Raw genomic sequence first — 20,485 nt, forward strand, 5'->3', positions numbered from 1 at the left:
CACACCATGGCTGCAGTGTGCACTGTTTCCAAACTGGGCTTGTGGTTACACACCAAGGCTGCAGTGACAGCACCTCCCCAACTCAGGACCTCTACCACTGAGGAGGACAAGCAAGAGCAGATGGTTCATGGGAACACCACCACTTGCAGGTTCCCCTTAAGTCGTACACCATCCTGGTAAAATTGGTAAATTGGTTTATTATTGTCACATGGCACAGTGAAAAACTGTGTTTTACATGCCATCCACACAGATCATTTCATCACATCAGTGCATTGAGGTAGTACAAGGGAAAACAATAACAGAATGCAGAATAAAGTGTCACAGTTACAGAGAAAGTGCAGTGCAGGCAGACAATAAGGTGAAAGACCACAATGAGGTAGATTGAGAGGTTAGGAGTCCACCTTATCGTATTAGGAGACCGTTCAATAGTCGATAACAGTGGGATAGAGGCTGTCCTTGAGCTAAACAGCTTGAATCCTGACTTAGAAATATATCACTGATCTTCCATCATCACTGGGTCTAAACTCTGGAACTCCCAACCGCACTGGGAGCACCTTCACCTGAAGGACGGTAGTGGTTCAAGGAAGTGGCTCAGCCCCACCTTCTCCATGGATGGGTAATGAGTAGAGTCACAGAATCATACAGCACGGAAACAGGGCCTTCGGCCCAACTCATCCATGCTGACCAAGATGCCCATCTAATCTAGTCCCATTTGCCCGCGTTTGGCCCACTTCCCTCTAAACCTTTCCTATCCATGTACCTGTCCAAGTAGCTTTTAAGTGTTATTGTACCTGCCCCAACCACATCCTCTGGCAGCTCGTTCCATATACGGACCACCCTCTGTGTGAAGAAGTTGCCCCTCAGGTTCCTATTAAATCTCTCCCCTCTTACATTAACAGTGGCCTTTCATGAAAAAGAATACAGCTAAACTTCTCCAGCCCTGGAAACATTCTCATACATCTCCTTTAAGTCCCCACCTTAGTTTGATCACAGTTTCCCAGTAGTCAACGAGTGAGTTTAATCCTCAATCTGTGCGACCTCAAAGCCATTGGGAGATTATTAGGAATTTGGTACAGGAACTGGCAGTAATCTTGGCATGTCACACAGCACACATCCTCTCTTGTGGTTTTAAGAGATGGCTTTGTATATCAAGACTCTGCTTTTGAGAATATTTAACCAAATAGATCATGGGACACAGGTCATGTTCCTACCATTCTGGCTCAGGAAAGTCACACAATGTTTCTAGTTGTTTTATGTCAACAAATTAACTTCTGTTTAGATCCTTAAGACACTCAGTTCCTGGTTTTTGATAAATGTTTAAACAAAAATCTTCTAATCATTTATTCTGACAAGACCAAGAACCTGTTTCATCAGTTGGTTGCAATATTTTTCTAACTTGGTGCAGTGGCGACAATCTTGCCTCTCAGATGCAAGGTCCAAATTCAACCCTGGAGCCTTAAATAACTGACATGCTGGTGTAGTACTGAGGCCACACTGTCAGAGGGACTGGATCTCATATTTACCAATAAATAGATGCCCCATCTGCTCCCTCAGGTGGAGGTAGAATATCCCATGGTAAATTTGAGGGGTTCTCCTCAATGTTCTGCCTTTAGGCAAAGTCTAAAACAGTTTAATTGGTGATCATCACATTGCTGTCTGTGGGAGCTTTAATTTTGCTTTCCTTCCTTTATTAACATTGATTCTTCCTATAGAAAGGGCTCTTTTAAAGCCACGTAATGTTGATTTCAGTGACCTTCTCTGACTTTACCTCCAACTTTCCCATTCCACTGGGCGGTTTGCAAATATTCCCACTCGATCTTGCCTAACTCAGCACAAAAATTGGCTGGAAGGGGAACGAACCATGAATGAAGAAAGCCCTTAACGATTAAAGATCTGATGATGTCTCCAGCACCTTAATGTGATTGTAACAAGCGGGAGCTCCACACAACGTTATTCTTTACATAGGGCTTCAAGGTGTAAAGTTATGGAGATAGGTGGGGATGTGGAGCCATGATCTTATTAGATGGCAAGAGAGACTCAGGTGGCCGAGATGGCAACACCTGCTCCTAACTCATTTCCTGGCATCTACATTCAAGCATTGAGTCGTAGATTATACAGCACAGAAACAGGCCCTTTGGCCCACCATCTCCATGCCAACCATCAAGTATCTATCTATACTTATGCCATTTACCAGCACTCGAACCATAGCTGCCCATGCCTCAGTGATTCAAGTGCTTGGACAGATGCTTCTTAGATGTTGTGAGAGTCTCTGGCTCCACCACCCCCTCAGTGAGTTCCGATTCCACCCACACTCAGGGTGAAAGAATTCCTCCTCCAATCCCCTCTAAACCTTTTACCCCTTATCCTAAAACCATGCCCTCCACTTTTAGACACCTCCATCATGGGGAAAATATTCCTACTGTCTTCTTTATTTATACCCCTCATACTTTTGTACATCACCCTCAGTTCCCACCTCCCCCCCCCCCCACCCCCAGCCTCCTCCCCTTCATGGAAAACCCAGCCCATCCACTCTCTTCATAATATTCAAACACTCAAAGGTGTTTCATTAGAGAACTTATCAAGTAAAGTTTGATCCAACCAACACAATATGGAGACTTGATCAAGGACTTCAACTTAATAAAGTGCCTTAAAGGAGGAGAGAGAAGTGTAAGGGACAGGTTTGGGGAGAGGTTCTAACAGGTGGGTTTTGGGAACTGAAGACATGGCCATCAACATTAGAGGATTAAATTTAGGGCTGAGCAAGAGGTCAAAAATCAGAGAGTAACAGAGATCCCGGCAGGTTGTGGGGCTGGAGGAGGTAACTCAGACTTTGAGGAGAGAAATTTTAATATCAATCTACAAAGAACGCAGAGGAATCTATGGATTTTTTTTTAACCATTCTGTAAGGGTCCCTGGGCTGTGTGAGTGCCTGGCCCTGGGAGGGATGGTGTTTGGAATATCGGATTGAGCCTTATTGTTCTCAGTTAGGAAGGGGGATATAATTGGATTAGTACCTATCTTTTACCAGCCTCCCCTCCATTTGACTGTCTGCATTTCCCACTGCCACAGAAAAGCCACCAGCATAATCAAAGACCCCTCTCACCTAGTCCTTGCATCAGGCAGAAGATACAAAAGCTTGAGAACATGTACCACTCAAAAGCTTGATGACTCAAAAGCGCTCAAAAACATGACCACTCATCAGGGTCCTGGCACATTATTTGTCCACCTGCACCGTACGCTGTAACTGTAATACTTGTTCAAGAGGCAGTGCCTCAAGGCAGCGGCATCCATCCTCACCACCCGGGACATGCCCTCTTCTCGTTACTACCATTGGGGAGGAGGTACAGGAGCCTGAACACCCACACTCAACGATTCAGGAACAGCTTCTTCCCCTCCGCCATCAGATTTCTGAACCGTCCTTGAACCCATGAACACTACCTCGTTATTCCTTTTTGTTTTGCTCTATTTATTTATTCTTGTAATTTATGGTAATTTTATGTCTTTGCACTGTACTGCTGCCGCAGAACAACACACTTCACGTCATATAAAACAGTGATAATAAATCTGATTCTTTTTTTTTTCCCCTTTTTCCTCGATGTACTTCTGTCTGGAATGATCTGTCCGGAGGGCATGTAGACAAAAGCTTTTCACTGTATCTCAGTGCATGTGACAATAATAAATCAATGACCAATTGTTGGAAAAGATATGCACATGGACATCTTGGGGGAAGAGGATCAAACGCGGAGACTGTTGAACAGAATGCTCTCTGCACAGAATCACATGGATTGAGTGATCATTCAGGGGGTGTGTTAGGAGACTGTGCCTAAAATATATTGTCTCTGGTCAGTATCAGTGCGAGGGCAAGTAAAGAGAAACTGGAAGAGCAGGCAGGGTGTGCAGTGGGCAAATTTCAGCTGCTGGATATGAAGGGCCAGACCCCAGGGGTGGGGAGAAGTAGACCCCCCCCAAAAACAGCCAAGAAATACCTGACGACTCACTTTTTCTTGAGACCGTTGAATGACGCGTAGAGTGCTTCATCGTTCTGTTCCTTGATGGAGACCTTGTAGTTGTTATCAATGACAGCAAAAGCAAAGACCAGGTGGGTGCACAGGCAGGGGGGTATGTTCTCCGGCACAAACTTGCCAATAGCTGGTCGATGTTGGGCCCAGTTCGTGAAGTAACAGATTAGCTTGAAAGCAGTGCCTGAACTCAGGAACAGAACACGTGTTAACAAAGCTGCTCTCCGGTCTGCCCATAATCCTGATATTCCTGAACTAATGGCACAACTTACCCAGCTGTAGATGGGACAACACGATAAATCCTGCCAGAAATAAAGAAAACAATAGTTAGGTTTATTCAAGGATTTGAACCATTCTCTGGCATAGAAAACATTAATATATTTTGAATTCTGGTAAAGTTCCTGAAGACTGGAAGGTGTCTAATGTTGTCCTGTTGTTTAACAAAGGTAGCAAGGGCAAACCAGGGAACAACAGGCCGGTCAGCCTGACGTCAGTAGTGGGAAAATTATTGGAGGGGATTCTGAGAGACAGGATCCATGAGCATTTTGATCGACAGAGTCTGATTTGGAGGTGTCAGCATGGCTTTGTGCGTGGAAAGTTTGCTTAACGAACCTATTAGAGTTTTTTTGAAGAGGTAAACAAAAAGGTAGATGAGGCTAGGGCAGTGGATGTTGTCTATTTGGACTTTACCAAGGCCTTTGACAAGGTCCCTCATGGGAGGCTGGTCTGGAAGGTTGGTCCCATGGAATCCAGGGAGAGCTAGTTAGGTGGATTCAAAGTTGGCTTGGAGGTAGGAAGCAGAGGATGGTGGTTGAAGGTTGTTTCTCGGGATGGAGGCCGGTGACTAGTGTTGTGTCGCAGGAGTTGGTGTTGGGACCCTTGTTATTCGTTATTTATAGAAATGATTTGGATGCGAATGCACAAGGCTTGATCCGTAAGTTTGTGGATGACACGGAATTAGGAGGCGTTGTTGATAGTGAAGAAGGTTATCGTAGATTACAGGGGGATCTCGATCAGTTCGGGAAGGGTGCCGAGCAGCAGCAAATGGACTTCAATACAGGTAAGTGTGAGGTGATGCAATTTGGAAAGTCAGACCAGCGTAGGACTTGTACTGTGAATGGTAGGGCTCTAAGGAGTGTAATGGAACAGAGGGACCGAGGGGTACAAGTACATAGCTCGTTGAAAGCGGCGTTAGACAGGGTGGTGAAAAAGGCATTTGGCACGCTGGCCTCCATCAGCCAGGGCATGTGGTTAAACTGGAAAGAGTGCAGAGAAGATTTACGAGGATGTTGCCAGGACTAGAGGGCCTGAGTTATAGGGAGAGGTTGGCCAGGCTGGGTCTTTGTTCCTTGGAACGTAGGAGAATGAGGGGCGACCTTATAGGACTGTTTAAAATTATGAGAGGCATAGATAAGGTGGATGGTAACAGTCTTTTCCCCAGGGTAGGGGAGTCCAAAAAACTGGAGGGGGCATAGGTTTAGGGTGAGAGGGGAAAGACTTAATTGGGATCTAAGGGGCAACCTTTTCATGCAGAGGGTGGTGAGTGTATGGAACGAGCTGCCAGAGGAAGTGGGTGAGGCAGGTACAACAGTGTCATTTAAGAAGCACTTGGATAGGTACATGGAGGGACGGGGCTTGGAGGGATATGGGCCGAATGCAGGAAATTGGGACTAGCTGTGTGGGCACTGTGGTCGGCATGGACTGGTTGGGCCGAAGGGCCTGTATCCGTGCTGTATTGCTCTGTGACTCTATGAGTTACAAAAAGCATCTTGTAGTATTCGAAAAGGGGTATTCCTTAAACTGGCACTATCGAGTCAGAGTCATACAGCATGGAAACAGGCCCTTCAACCCAACTGGTCCATGCCAGCCAAGATGCCCATCTAAGCTAGTTCATTTGCCCCAGTTTGGCCCACATTCCTCTAAACCTTTCCTATCCACGTACCTGTCCAACTGTCTTTAAATGCTGTTATTGTACCTGCCTCAACCACTTCCTCTGGCAGCTCGTTCTGTATACTGACCACCTTCTGCATAAAGAAGTTGCCCCTCTGGTTCCTTTTAAATCTCTCCCCTCTTACCTTAAACCTATACCCTTTTATTCCCTTTCCCTAGGAAAAAAAACTGTGTGCATTCACCCTATCTATGCCCCTCATGATTTTATACCCCTCTATAAGGTTGACCCTCATTCTCCTACACTTTAAGGAATAAAGTCCCAGCCTGTCCAACCTTTTCCTATAACTCAGGCCCTCGAGTCCTGGCAACGTTCTCATACATCTCCTCTGCACTTTTTCCAGCTTAATGACGTCTTTCCTACAACAGGGTAACCAAAAGTGTACACAGTACCTCAAGTGTGGCCTCACCAACATCTTGTAAAAGCTCAACAATTCCCCTGGCAGGATGTGGACCTACATCAGCATGCTTTCCGAGGTCAAGGTCCTCGGCACCCATAGTTAACCAGTTCCGATGGATGACTGGACCATGTTGTTCACTTGCCTGATACCCAGTTCCTGAGACAGACGCTCTTGCTCTGAGATCTATCACAACAAGCGGTGGGATGAGGGGAAGGGTGGGAAACTCAGTAGCGGTGTGGCAGTTGGGGAGATTGACCTGGATGTAGAGGATAAATTAAGCATTCCATTGGACAGAGCAGATAGAGGCAGGTGAGGGAGCTGGTGGACTCAGCTGCCTTTACCTTGATGCAAGGAGCTTCATGGACAAGTCAGATGAGCTTAGAGCATGGATCAGTACTTGGAATTCTGATATTGTTACTGTGGAAATGTGGTTACTGAAGGGCAGGACTGCCAGCTTAGTGCTGGGGAGTTGTACTGCTGATTAGGGAGAACATCACAACAGGATGTGAAGAGAATATCCTGGAGGGAACATGAGTATGGCCATTTAGGTAGAACTTAGGAATAAGAGAAGGGTGATCACTATGGGGTTATACTACAGGTCTCCCAACAATTAGTGGGAATTAGAGGAACAGATACGCAAGCAAATCATAGAGAGGTGTAATTGGGTTAGAATAGTGGGAGATTTTAACTTTCTAAATATCGACTGAGATTACCTTAGTGTAGGGGGCTTAGATGGGACAGTATTTGCTAAGCATATCCAAGATAGTTTTTTGAGACAATATGTTGATAGTCCCATCAGAGAAGGGGCTGTACTTGAACTTACCTCAGGAAATGAAACTGAGCAGGTATTGGAACTGTCCGTTGGGGAACACTTTGGAAACAGTAGCCACAATTCTATAAGTTTCATGGTAGTTACGGAAAGGAATAAGGTAGGTCCTCAAGTTAAGGTCTGAAATTGGAAACAGGCTAATTTTGATACTGCAAAAGAAGATCTGGTGAAAGTAGATTGGGAGCAGATGCTTGTGAGGATCTGACATGGGAGTGGTTTGAAAGAGTTAGCAAGAGTTTAGGGACAGCATGTTCAGCAAAGGAAAAGATGGCAAGATCAGGGAACCTTGGATGACAAACATTATTGAAGGTTTGTACAGGGAAGAGAAAGAAGCAGATGATAGGTATAGGCAACCACAATCAAGCAAGTCCCTTGAGGAATGAACCGGGTGTAGGAGAGTACTCAGGAAAGAAATTAGGAGGGCAAAAGAATGTTAAATCATTCTGTAAGTATATCAGGAGCAAGAGGGTAGCCAAGGAAAGAGTGGGTCTCCTTGGGAACTAAAGGGGTAATCAATGTGTGAAACCTGGGGAGGTGGGTGAGATACTAAAGGAATACTTCTCATCTGATTTCACCAAGGAAAAGAACATGGGGGACAGTGAGTTCAAGTAGGAATAGGTTGATAGTCAGGAGTATGTCAGTATTAAGAAGGTGGAGGTGTTCGATTTCCTGGAACACATATTTAAAATTATTTTAAAAACCTTTGATTTGGTGACTAAAGTACAGATATTGGCTGATATTGTTATGTCTCAAGGGTCTTTCCTTGTTTTTTTTTTACTAAACAGCTCTGGTTATGGGTAGTGGGCTTAGATTTTTTTAAATAATAAAATTATTTCAATTTTTTCTTTATTAACTAACAATCATGTGATTATTCACTTAGAGTACTGTGATCTCAAGTATGATTTAACACAATGTATTCAGTAGTATTTTCATCCTCTTTTTGATGCATGTACTACATATTTTCTTTGTAGAATTAATAAAAATATTGTAAAAAAAGGGTGCATAAATCCCCAGGGCCAGATGTGATCTATCCCAGAATACTACGGAAAACAAGGGAGCAGATGGCTGGGTCCTGCACAAGGTTTTGCATCTTCGTTAGCCACAGGGGAGGTACCAGAAGACCGGAGGATTGCTAATGTTGTTGCTTGATTTAAGGCAGCAGCAGGGATTAGCCAGGTAACTACAGGCCCGTGAGCCTTACATCAGTGGTCGGGAAGTTATTGGAGAAAATTCTAAGGGAGAAGATTTATGTACATTTGGAAGGACAACGGCTGATCGGGGATAGTCAGCATGGCTGTGTGTGTGGGGAAGTCCTGTCCTCACTAATTTGATTGAGTTTTTTTGAGGAGGTAACCAAGAAGGTTGATGAAGGTATGGTAGTAGACATCATCTATATGGACTTTAGTAAGGCATTTGACAAGGTTGCACTGGGGAGAGTGTAGAGGAGATTCACCAGGACGTTGCCTGGATTGGAGGGCTTTAGTTATGGGGAGAGACTGGGATTGAGTTCCCTGGAGCGAAGGAGGTTGGTTGGGGGAGGGGGTGACCTGACACAGGTGTTTAAGTTTATGTGAGGTATAGATAGGCTTGATAGTCAAAATCTTTTCCCCATCATAGGGGTATCAAGAACAAAAGTTCAAGGTGAGAATTTTGAAGGGGATCTGAGGGGCAAGTTTTTTTTTATATACACAGAGTGGTTGATATCTGGAACTCTCTGCAGGAGATGGTGGTAGAGTCAGATACAATAACTATGAGACATTTAGAGAGACACTTAGGGAGACATTTAGACTATAAGACATTTAGAGAGACACTTAAATAGGTAAGGCATAGAAGGATATGGTCCTGATGTAGGCAAATGAGATGAGTGTAGACGGGCAAAAAGGTCAGCGTGCATGGGATGGGCCTGTTTCTGTGCTCTGTGATTACCAGGAGGACAAAGAGAATTCCTCAAGGATGTTTTCAAGGCCTTCTTGGTAAAAAATGTAACAGTGTCACCATTTCATGGGATCCCAGGCCTGTCATGGGTCAGAACAGAGAAGGACCATCTGTGATGACATTGAGAATGATGACCCCTACTCTGGCAGGACATGGAGTCAAGAATAGCAGAAGGTCTCAGCACATCCCAAACTAACCCCACCCGCCCCATCAGGCACCTTCTGCCTACCTGTAGCAGAGTCTATGGGCCCCACCTTGGCTTGTCAGCTACCTCAGAATCTGGAGAACTGGGGTGGAATCAGGTTATCCAGAGGGACTGCCTGGGAAGAAAAGAGTGTTTGATGGTGGGCAGTTCCCTTGGATTGAACAGAGACACCAGAAGCTGCAGATGCTGGAATATGGAGCAACAAACAATCTGCTGGAGGAACTCAGTGGGTCGAGCAGGGTCTGTGAAGGCTGTCTACAGATGCTGCATGACCGGCTGAGTTCCTCCAGCATCTTGGACTGAATAGCTGGTGTGTACAACAGTGGAGCTTGTGGGGCCTGGGTGAATGCTGAAAGGCTTCGTCACAGTGCTGCTGCCTGTGATGTTTAACCAATGGCCTCTGGTGGGCTCCATGACAACTTCACAGGGCACCTAGAATTTCCCTGAATCTCCTGCACCTCGCCTCTCGTCCATGTGGTGAGAGTATCTGAGCTGTGAGTTGGGTCAGGTGCTATCCCATCGCCTGGGCTGAAATACTGATGGGCCAGACTGGGAGAGCTGAGACTGAGGTAACGGTGATGGCGTGAGGAGTGGAAAGAACTGGGAGCTATCAACAGTCAGAAGAAACAAGAAGGAATAAATAAGCAGTGAGCCAAGTCACCACTATCTGGTCTCCTCCCCTGCACACAGCACTCAGCCTTAGTGCGAGTGCGTGCCTACAGGGAAACTCGTCCTCCTCACACACCTACCAATTGCCTGGTGTCCCTCGAGGAAGAAAACAACACCCTATGAAAGGTCTTGTGAAGTGAGGTGAGAATGTGGTTGTCATGGTCAGGTAGCTGGTGGTCTCGGCTGTGGCGAAGTAAAGTCCTAACAGTGGCGAGTGTGTGAATCTGAGGAGGAGCTGTATTAAAGTGTAGAGAGAGGAGAGTGAAGGGCAGGGGCTGAGGAGATTTGTTGTCACCATTCATGTTGCAATTAGTCAGGGCACAGCTTGCGCAGCTCGGAGGAGGTGGTACTGGTTCCTGTCTTAATAATTCTTCCGTCATTGAATTTCCTCCAACATTTCAACACATCTGGCAATACAATCCTCCCGTCACTGACTGAGTCTGTCCAGATGTGTGCAGGAAGAAGAGAATGTCCCTTTGGTGTCACATTTTGTCTGCTCAAAACCTTCTGGAGAAGCTCCCAACCCATCTACAGCCAATATCTATTGCTCCATTGAAACTTGCTGGATCATAGATGCCGATATCTGCCCTCCTGTGCACTGAGTAGTGATGGTTACATATCCCGGTGATATAATTAGCGTGAATATTACGTGCTGGCAGTGTCACTGCCGAGAGATGTGTGATACCATTCCAACCTCCACACACCTACTCTCGACTGCAATCAAATCTCCGGACAATGGCATGGGCACCATGTGTCACAGTATAACGACTTGTTTTAAATGAATGGAGTGTTTTCAAACTTCAGCTTTTAGGAACATAACACTTAACATACCAAGTAAGTTGTAGCTGGGTACCTCAGTACTTCATCTCTTCAACAAATGCTAAATATAGAAATACTCTGATGATCTGCTATTCAATTGTTTGGAAATCCCATTGGTTTGCATCTGTCTCACTTGGAGGTATTTCCTGTGCTCCCTTTAAATCCATCAGGACCCCATTCCCACACTCCCTATAAACCCACCGGGGCCCTGTTTCCCACACACATGTTCCTGCACACCTTTAAACTCACCAGGTTTTGCTCCTATGCTTTCTCTAACTGAAAACAAAAGTATTATACTTCTGTGCAAATTAAAAACGTGTTGTAGTGGTAATAGGAATAAATCCAATAGTGCAGAAAATCTACCCATCCACACCACCACAGTGCAGAGAATGCCGGATCATTGGAATTTTACATACATGTAACATCACTATGTTAACACTTTCCTGTACCATTGGAAGATTACAATACTGTTTTCATCAAATTCCTTGACTTTTTTAATTTAACAAACATACTTACCAACTAAACAGAGTCCTCTCTTCATCTTATGGACAGTCGATTCTGTTGCTGAACCTTCTGCTTTTGGTCGTTAGTGGAAATGTGGAATCAGAAGGGACTTGCATTGGTCACACACCCACACTGACACAGAGCTCCCGCTCCAGCTAATTATTAGCTTGGCAGTTAAGAAGATGAACCAATAGATAAACAGTAGTAAACATTTGGGATAACTTACTGGTTAAAGTAGTGGAGTTAATGACATCAAAGGGGAACAGCTTGCGGTGATCAGCACATTGAGTGAATTGGAATCATTTTTATACTTGTTCCTGGATGCTGCTGTTACTGACGAGGCCGACATTAATGGCCGCTTGTCAGAGCTATTTGGTACAACTGAGTGGCTTGCAGGCCATTTCAGAGAGCAGTTAAGAGGCATTCACGTTGTTGTGGATTTACGCAGGTTATCACAGGATGTACTGTCCGCTGTATGTTTCACTAGAGCCTCCTCAGTGTGACCCTCTATTCCCTTCTCTCTCAAGTGCTTGTGTAACCTGCCCTTAAAGATGGACTCTTGACCTCACAGTTTACCTCGTTATGTCCTTGCACCTTATTGTCTGCCTGCCTGCACTTTCTCTGTAACTGTGACCCTTTATTCTGCATCCTGTTACTGTTTTCCCCTCTACTGCCTCAATGCACTGATGTGATGAAATGATCCGTGTGGATGACGTGCAGAACAAACTCTTTCACTGTGCGTGTGACAATAACACAGCGACCGACCGACCGACCGACCACTGCCCGCTGCAGCCTCCCCAGGGGAGCGCTGCCGGCACCCGGTCCCCCGGCGCACGCGCGGTGCCGGCACCCGGTCCCCCGGCGCACGCGCGGTGCCGGCACCCGGTCCCCCGGCGCACGCGCGGTGCCGGCACGGGCTGTAACAACCGCGTCGCCCGGGCAACGGATTGCAACAGGGTGGCGGCGTCATGGCTGCTGCCTGGATAGGTGAGCGGGGCCGGGACAGGGGAGCGGGGCCGGGTCCAGGGGAGCGGGTCCGGGTCCAGGGGGACAGGGGAGCGGGGCCGGGGCCGGGACCGGGACAGGGACAGGGGAGCGGGGCCGGGTCCAGGACAGGGACAGGGGAGCGGGGCCGGGTCCAGGGGAGCGGGTCCGGGTCCAGGGGGACAGGGGAGCGGGGCCGGGGCCGGGGCCGGGTCCAGGGGGACGGGAGCGGGGCTGGGGGCCAGTCAGTCCGTCAGTCCAGGCGTCATGAGGGTCTGGAGTGGGGAGCTCCCTCCCTTCCAGTCGGCCGGGGAGATCCCTCCCGCCTGACCGAGCAGCTCCCTCCCTCTCTTCACCCCCACCCCAGGGATTTCCCTCCCACCACCCATGAGCGCCGGACTCTTAAAAGGTTAAACACAGGTTGTTCACCCACCCACCCTTGCCGGTGACCCTTCCGTGCTTTTTGCCCGGAGCACTCCGTATTTCAGGTCTTTATCTGAAAAATATGGTTCGTACTTCTTCATTCAGACAGCAGGTTTCAGTTTGTAGAAGAAACTGGAGGCTCTGTCGTGTATCTGAACAGAGAAGTTAACTAATGGATTTGTATCAGCTGTGTGGAGTGACGGTCAATTTCTGGTCAATGATCCTTGGTCAGAAAAGACCTGAAATGCTCACTGGTAAATTGGAATATTGTCACTTGTACTGAGGGACAGTGAAAAACCAGTCTTGCATACAGATCAACTCATTACACAGTGCATTGAAATAGTACAGGGTAAAAATAATAAAAGAATGCAGAATAAAGTGTTACAGTTACAGAGAAAGTACAGTGCAGGCAGACAATAAGGTGCAAGGTCATAACGAGGTAGATTGTGAGGTCAAGAGTCCATTTTATTGTACTAGGGGATTGTTCAATAGTCTTTTCACAGCGGGATAGAAGCTGTCCTTGAGCCTGGTGGTACCTGCTTTCAGGCTTTTGTTTCTTCTGTCTGATGGGAGAAGAGAGAATGTCTGGGGTGGGCAGGGTCTTTGATTATGTTGGCTGCTTTACCAAGGCAGTGAGAAGTGTAGACAGAGTCCATGGAGGGGAGGCCGGTTTCCATGATGCGCTGACCTGTGTCCACGACTCTCTGCAGTTTCTTGTGGTCTCAGGTAGAGCAGTTGCCATACCAAGTCGTGATGCATCCAGATAGGGTGGTTTCTCTGGTGAATTGATAAAAGTTGGTGAGTGTCAAAGAGGACATGCCAAATTTCTTTAGCCTCCTGAGGAAGTAGAGGCACTGGTGAGCTTTCTTGGCCGTGGTGTCTACATGGTTGGACCAGGACAGGCAATTGGTGATGTTCACCTCCTTGGAACTTGAAGCTCTTAACTTCAGCACTGTCGATGTAGACAGATGGGATGTGCACTGCCCCCTTTCCTGAAGTCAATGACCAGCTCTTTTGTTTTGTTGACATTGAGGGAAAGGTTGTTGTCATGACACCATTCCACTAAGCTCTCTATCTCTTTCCTGTACTCCGACTCATCGTTAGTTGAGATACGGCCCACTACAGTGGTATCATCTGCAAACTTGTAGATGGAGTTAGAGCAGAATCTGGCCACACAGTCATGAGTGTATAGGGAGTAGATTAGAGGGCTGAGGACGCAGCCTTGTGGGGCACCAGTGTTGAGAATAATCATGCCAGAGGTGTTGCTGCCTATCCTCACTGATTGCGGTCAGTTGGTCAGGAAGTCAAGGATCCAGTTGCAGAGGGAGGTGTTGAGTCCCAGGTCTCGGAGTTTGGTGATGAGTTTGCTTGGAATTATAGTATTGAAGGCAGAGCTGTAGTCAATAAACAATAGTCTAATGTAGGTGTCTTTACTGTCCAGATGCTCCAGAGCTGAGTGTAGGGCCAGGGAGATGGCATCTGCCATAGACCTGTTTCCGCAGTGGGCGATTTGGAGTGGGTCGAGGTTGTCTGGAAGTTTGGAGTTAATGCGTGCCATGACTGTTTTTTCTCCACAGACGCTGCCTGACCTGCTGAGTGTTTCCAGCATTTTGTTACAGATTTCCAGTAGCTGCAGGTTTTTGCTTGTCTAACAGCTACAGTGGTGTGAAACTGCCTGGGGATATTTCAGTGAAAAGCACACCACCTGGTCCAGGGGCAGTTAGGGATCGCAATAAATGCTGGCCTCCCGGTGATGTCCAGCTCCTGAAAAAGTAATAAAAAAAACAGTGCCTATGGAAGGAGGGGAGAGATTGAGGCCTGAGGTCCAGTGAACCGGGTGAACACTGGGTAGAGAGTGGACGGGGCAAATACTGGATGGTCATTTAAGAATTTCTTAACCCTGAAAGAGGTGAGAGTATGGAAGTCACTGCCTGCTGGAGCTGACGGCTTTGACGGAAGAGACAGAAGTAGAAAACATTCAAGGAGTTTTGGAGAAAGGTAGAGGTGATTAAAGTCAGAGTACACAGCACAGGAACAGGCCCTTCAGCCAACTCACCCATGCTGACTAAGAATCACTATCTGATCTAGAACCATTTGCCAGCATTTGGCCCATATCCTCTAAACCTTTCCTGTCCTGCACCTGTCAAGTGTCTTTAAACACTGTAATTGTACTCGCCTCTACCGCTGCCTCTGGTTCCATATACCAACTGCCCTCTGTGTGGGAAAAAGTTACCCCCCCAGGTCCCCCTTTTAAATCTTGCCCCTCACCGTATGCCCTCTAGTTTTAGACTCCCTACCCTGGGAAAAGACTGACCATCCACCATATCTGTGCCCCCTGCATGATTTTATAAAACTCCATAAGGTCACCCCTCAGCCTCCTTCGCTCCAGGGAAAACAGTCCCAGTCTCCCCTTTCAACCCAAACCCTCCAGTCCCACCAATGTCTTTGTGAACCTTTTCTGCACCCTCTCTAGCTTAATCACATCCTTCCTAGTGGGGAAGGATCTGTGTATCTCTGGAACTTTTACCTCACAAGATTGTGGGGTTGGATCAATGGAAATCTTCAGACCAATGTCAACAGTCAGTGTGTGTATCAGAGGTGGTCAGTGGAGCTGAGGTAGTGTTGGGGCATCGAGGATCTGAGTGGCTCCTCCTCCAACGTAAGTAATATTTCCATGCCGAAAGGAGACCCATTGGATCAATTCAAATTGGTATTGGTTTATTATTGTCACTTGTACCGAGGTACAGTGAAAAACTTGTCTTGCATATCGATCATACAGGTCAATTCATTACACAGTGCAGTTACATTGGGTCAGTACAGAGTGCATTGTGGTAGTACAGGTAAAAACATAACAGTCCAGAGTAAAGTGTCACAGCTACAGAGAAAGTGCAGTGCAATAAGGTGCAAGGTCACAACAAGGTAGATCGTGAGGTCAGAGTCCATCTCATCGTATGAGGGAACTGTTCAATAGTCTTATCACAGTGGGGTAGAAGCTGTCCTTAAGTCTGGTGGTACGTGCCCTCAGGCTCCTGTATCTTCTACCCGATGGAAGAGGAGAGAAGAGAGAATGTCCCGGGTGGGTGGGGTCTTTGATTATGGGTTGGAGTTTCATATCCACCCTGTCACTGTGTAAGCAACACACAAAAAGCTGTGAGGAACTCAGCAGGTCAGCAGCATCTGTGGAGGGAAATGGACAGTCGACATTTCGGGTCGAGACCCTTCATCAGGACTGGAAAGAGAGGGTAGGGGAGAGAGCCGGTGTTACCTATTTACATTTTCCACTGTGATACTTTGTTCGCCTTAACTGCTCCTGCATTTGTGTTCGTTTTGACCCTGTCAAGTACATAATGGGTGCATAACTTGTCCAGTTACGGCCAGTGTTATTTACCAGCTCAGGATAAATGGCTCTGAATCCAAGAAATGCAAGTGAGATTTTATTTAAACAAGATAAGATTAAAAGGATATGGATGAGTTAAGAAAATTTAGATACTCAAAATGATCAACTGGAATGACTGGATTCCAAGGGGATTGGAATGAAGGTGTTACCGTGATGCTCTGGTTGCACACACTCCTTTGTGAGAGGCCATTGGGAGAACTGAGTTATCAGAGTGTAGAGGCAGGCTACGTAACTCCTCACAGAACGATCCACTCCCTACTCACTCCCTGTTGCTCTGCAAGTTATTGTCCCTCAGGAGCCTATCCAATTTCTTTTTGCAAGTCCTGATTGATTCATGTCCTGATCAATTTTTATCCCTCAATTATTTTCCCTAAAGCAGATCAACAAGTCTTCTGTCTGCGGGGTTCATCGTCTGCAAATTAGTTGCTACGTTTATGGCATTGTAACTGACTATATTTCAGAGTATTTCCTGCACTAACTCCATATACTTCGACTTCCTTCATATCTAAAAAACTTATCAATCTGTGACTGAGACTCCACAGTCCCTGGGAGATCCACTGTCACCTGAATGGACCAGTAAAAGTGCTGAGATCATTCATTATCAAAATTAAAACTGTGAATTATGATAACGATGAACTGGCTAACTGCTGTTACTGATTTCTCTTCAATCCCCTCAGCTTCACGGAAAACCTTGCCTCTCGATGTGCCTGAGCGGAAGCTGTTTCCTCTTCACTGGGCCTCAGACAGACTCGGAAATGAGTTCCCCCCAATAAGGGGAACCCCGAACCGTGGACCCGGCTGCTATGACACCTTTTCTGTATGCTCAAAGTGATTACTTTTATTCATCAGTGGTGGTTACAAGTGGGGCAAATGGGACTAACAGATGGACACTTTGGTCGGCATGGACCAGTTGGGCAGAAGGGTCAGTTTCCATGCTGTATAACCCCATGACTATGACCTAAGACAGTGACTAAATGTGGATGTAATCACCGACTGAGGTAAATCGAGCCAGGAAGCTCAGCGTCCTGCTCTGATCATGATACTCCATGTGAGAAACGGGGGCAGGAGTTGGGCAGCTGACCCTCGAGTCACAAGACAAAGGAGCAGAAGCAGGCCATTCGGCCCATCGAGGCTGCTCCGCCACTTCACCATGAGCTGAACTATTCTCCCATCTAGCCCCAATTCCCGGCCTTTCCCCATATCCCTTGATACCCTGACTAATTATATACCTATCAATCTCCGCCTTAAACACCCCCAATGATTGGGCCAACAGCTGTTTGTGGCAATGAATCCAGACATCATTCAGTAAGATCTTCCAAGCCCAACCCCCCCCCCATTCCTTGGATTCCATTGATCTCCGCTTGACGCCAGGACTGGAGGGCTTGAGTTGTAAGGAGAGACTGGACAGTCTGGGACTGTTTTCCCTGGAGCGAAGGAGGCTGAGGGGTTATCTTACAGAGGTTTATGAAGTTATGAGGGGCGTAGATAGGGTAGATATTCACAGTCTTTTTCCCCAGGGTAGGGAGTCTAAAACTAGAGGGCACAGGTTTAAGATGAGAGGGGAAAGATTTAAAAGGGACCTGAGGGGCAAGTTTTTCACACAGTGGGTGTGTGGAACGAGCCGCCAGAAGAAGTGGTAGGGGCGGGTACAATTATGATGTTTTAAAAACATTTGGACAAGTTCATGGATAGGGATATGGGCCTAATGCAGGCAAATGGGACTTACTTAGGGAGGCATCTTGGTTGGCATGGACCAGTTGGGCCGAAGGGCTTGTTTCGTGCTGTGTGACTGTGAATACTCTCAACAACTGAGCATCCACGTCCTCTGGGGGAGAGTTCCAAAGGTTCATCATCTCCTGAGTGAAGGAATTCCTTGACCTCCAGTCGATGTCTCCTGCACTTGAATAGGCCCCTCGGTCCTGCCCCACCAGAATGGCTAATCAGATTGTAACCTCAGCTCCACCCCTTCCTTGCCTTTAAGAATCTATCTGCTCCTCCCTTAAGAATATCTCTGCCTCCACTACCCTTTGAGAAAGCAAGTTCCAACGACTCTCAGACCTCAGTGGGGGAAAAAGAATTGCCTCGTCTCTCACTTGAATGGGTGACACTTTTAAACAGTGACCCCTGGTTTGAGGTTCCTCTCCACACCCACCCTACCAACACCCCTCTGGTCTTGTGTGTCTCCCTGTTCTAAACCCCAGATGATACCAGCCTACCCGGCCCCACCTTTCCTCTCAGGACAAGATCAGTGAATGTCTCTGACATTCTGAGGCATTTAAAACTATGAAAAAAATTATTTAAAAATTGATATTTTTTGAAATAAAACCAAGGAAAATGAATAATATTAAATTGAAATAATTTAAAGAAGGATTTTCTGCCCATAGTTATATCTTCAGTCACAGAGTCATACAGCACAGAAACAGGCTCTTTGGCCCAACTGGTCCATGCTGACCAAGATGGCCATCTAAGCCAGTCCCATTTGCCTGCGTTTGGCTCATGTCCCTCTAAACCTTTCTTTCCTCTCCATTTACCTGCCTGAGTACCTTTTAAATGTTGTTAATGTACCTGCCTCGACCACTTCCTCTGGCAGCTCGTTCCATATACTGACCACCCTTTGGGTGAAAGAGTTGCCTCTCAGGTCCCTATTAAATCTCTCCCCTCTCACCTTAAACCACTGCCTTCTAGTTCTTGATTCCCCAACCCTGGGAAACCCACTCCCTCAGTCCTCCTTGTATCGGTGGGGGTCACTGACAGATATGACCCAGTGCAGGAGCTGAGAGGCAATCATCCCACTGTTGCAGATTCATTGGCAAGCTTGGCACTCGCACGTTTGCTTTGTACCTGGTGGAAGTCCTTCACCTGTTTTCACTTGTGGGTAAATCTGGTGTTTTGGAAGGTTGAAGCCTTACTGTTTCACCAAAATCCCCACTCATTGTTCACTTCTCCAAGGACTAGAGGTCCATTCTCATCAACCGTACTTCATATCATCCCACTTATTGAGTCAATCTCATGAACCCATGGTTACAGTGACTATGAGATCCATGTTCGGACAAACTGATGGGGCTGCCATTCAAATTACATTTACACTTCTATCGGAATTGACTAGTCCTGATGCAGGGTGTCATCCTGAAATGTTGCCAATCCTCCTCCCCCGAGTTCCTCTGGTAGATTGTTTGATCCTCCAGATTCTGCAGTCTCTTGTACCTCTATTTGATTAGTTTAATGATTGTAGCAGTGATAAATTTCTGGTTAAACCCCTATCTGTGACAAATATAAAGGTTATGGAACCCAACCAGAGGAGCAGGAGGGCATAACACTGCAGATCTAGGAGGTGCCTTTGGCACAGAGAGGAGAGCTTTCTAAAACCAAATGTCTGAGGGAACAAAACATGAAGTGTTTGCTCACAACTCGTGTGGCTGCACCGTCCATTGGTTTCTTGCTTTATTCAAGATATCTCTGTGGAGATCCTGTGATCTGATGTCTAGCAACTCATACGGGGGTTACAAGAACTGGCTGAGGATGCCATCAGCAGAAGTATCCTTTGCAAATTAGTTTTCATGTCCTGAAGTGACTCTTAACCTCGCCCATCCCTGATCGTCCCTGGCCTGATATCAAACATACTTCGTATCAGTCTGTCAAAGAACTTGTTGCTCCTCTGAGACATCAAAAAAAACTTCAAAGATCATCACAAGGCAGGAGTCATAGTTGACGGGCCATTCAGCCCAACTTGTCCATGGTGACTGATATCCCTATCTACTGTGTGCTAATCCTGTTTTCCTGCATTTGGCCCTTTCCTATCCATGTACCTGTCCAAGTGCATGTTAAACACTGTGATTGTACCCGCCTCTACCTGCTCGTTCCATACACTCCACCACCCTCTGTGTGGGGAAACTTACCCCTTGGGTCTCTCTTAAATATTTCCCCTCTCACCTTAAGCCAATGTCCTTTTGTTTTAGACTCCCCTGCACTTGGAAAAAGGCTGCAACTATCTACCCTATCTATGCCCTTCATAATTGTATAATAAGCCCCTGTCAATCCAGGGAAAACAGTCCCAGACTATTCAGTTTCTCCGTGCGACTAAAGCCCTCCAGTCCCAGCGACATGAATCTCCGCTGCACTCTTTCTATTGCTACCACATTCTTTCTGTATTGCTCTCCAAGTGTGGCCTTATCAATGTCTTGTACAGCGCAACGTGATGTCCCAACTCCTACTCAACACTCTGCAAGCAAGCTAAACGCTACCTTCAGCACCCAATCCCCCATGTCTGCAGGAACGTTTGGATTGATTTAGACGGTTCCTTAGGTCCAGCCTGCATTAAGTTTGTGTTGGAATTGGCCTTTCGTTCGTTACATT

The 20,485-nt window shown here is 46.6% G+C and overlaps 2 protein-coding genes across 4 annotated transcripts in view; one reads left to right on the forward strand and one right to left on the reverse strand.

Annotated features, from left to right (window-relative positions):
• Positions 1 to 11,640, reverse strand: part of LOC127580985 (chitotriosidase-1-like) — a 36,789-nt gene extending 25,149 nt beyond the window's left edge. The window contains exons 1-3 of the mRNA XM_052035019.1: positions 11,341 to 11,640; positions 4,292 to 4,321; positions 3,999 to 4,203 (exon numbers count right to left, since the gene is read on the reverse strand). Coding sequence (XP_051890979.1) covers positions 3,999 to 4,203; positions 4,292 to 4,321; positions 11,341 to 11,365 — 260 coding nt within the window. The 5' untranslated portion in view covers positions 11,366 to 11,640. The remainder of the gene's footprint in view (positions 1 to 3,998; positions 4,204 to 4,291; positions 4,322 to 11,340) is intronic.
• The window catches only part of LOC127580987 (protein pitchfork-like), a 36,623-nt gene that overhangs the window by 5,233 nt on the left and 10,905 nt on the right, over positions 1 to 20,485 (forward strand). For 2 of the 3 annotated variants that reach the window (XM_052035021.1, XM_052035023.1), the window contains exon 2: positions 16,810 to 16,949. In XM_052035021.1, the coding sequence (XP_051890981.1) occupies positions 16,810 to 16,949 (140 nt within the window). Of the gene's footprint in view, positions 1 to 12,212; positions 12,316 to 16,809; positions 16,950 to 20,485 lie in introns of those variants that run through there. The other variant, XM_052035024.1, reaches the window with a different exon arrangement.

Source organism: Pristis pectinata, chromosome 20, assembly GCF_009764475.1.
Source record: "Pristis pectinata isolate sPriPec2 chromosome 20, sPriPec2.1.pri, whole genome shotgun sequence".
Taxonomy (NCBI): domain Eukaryota; kingdom Metazoa; phylum Chordata; class Chondrichthyes; order Rhinopristiformes; family Pristidae; genus Pristis; species Pristis pectinata.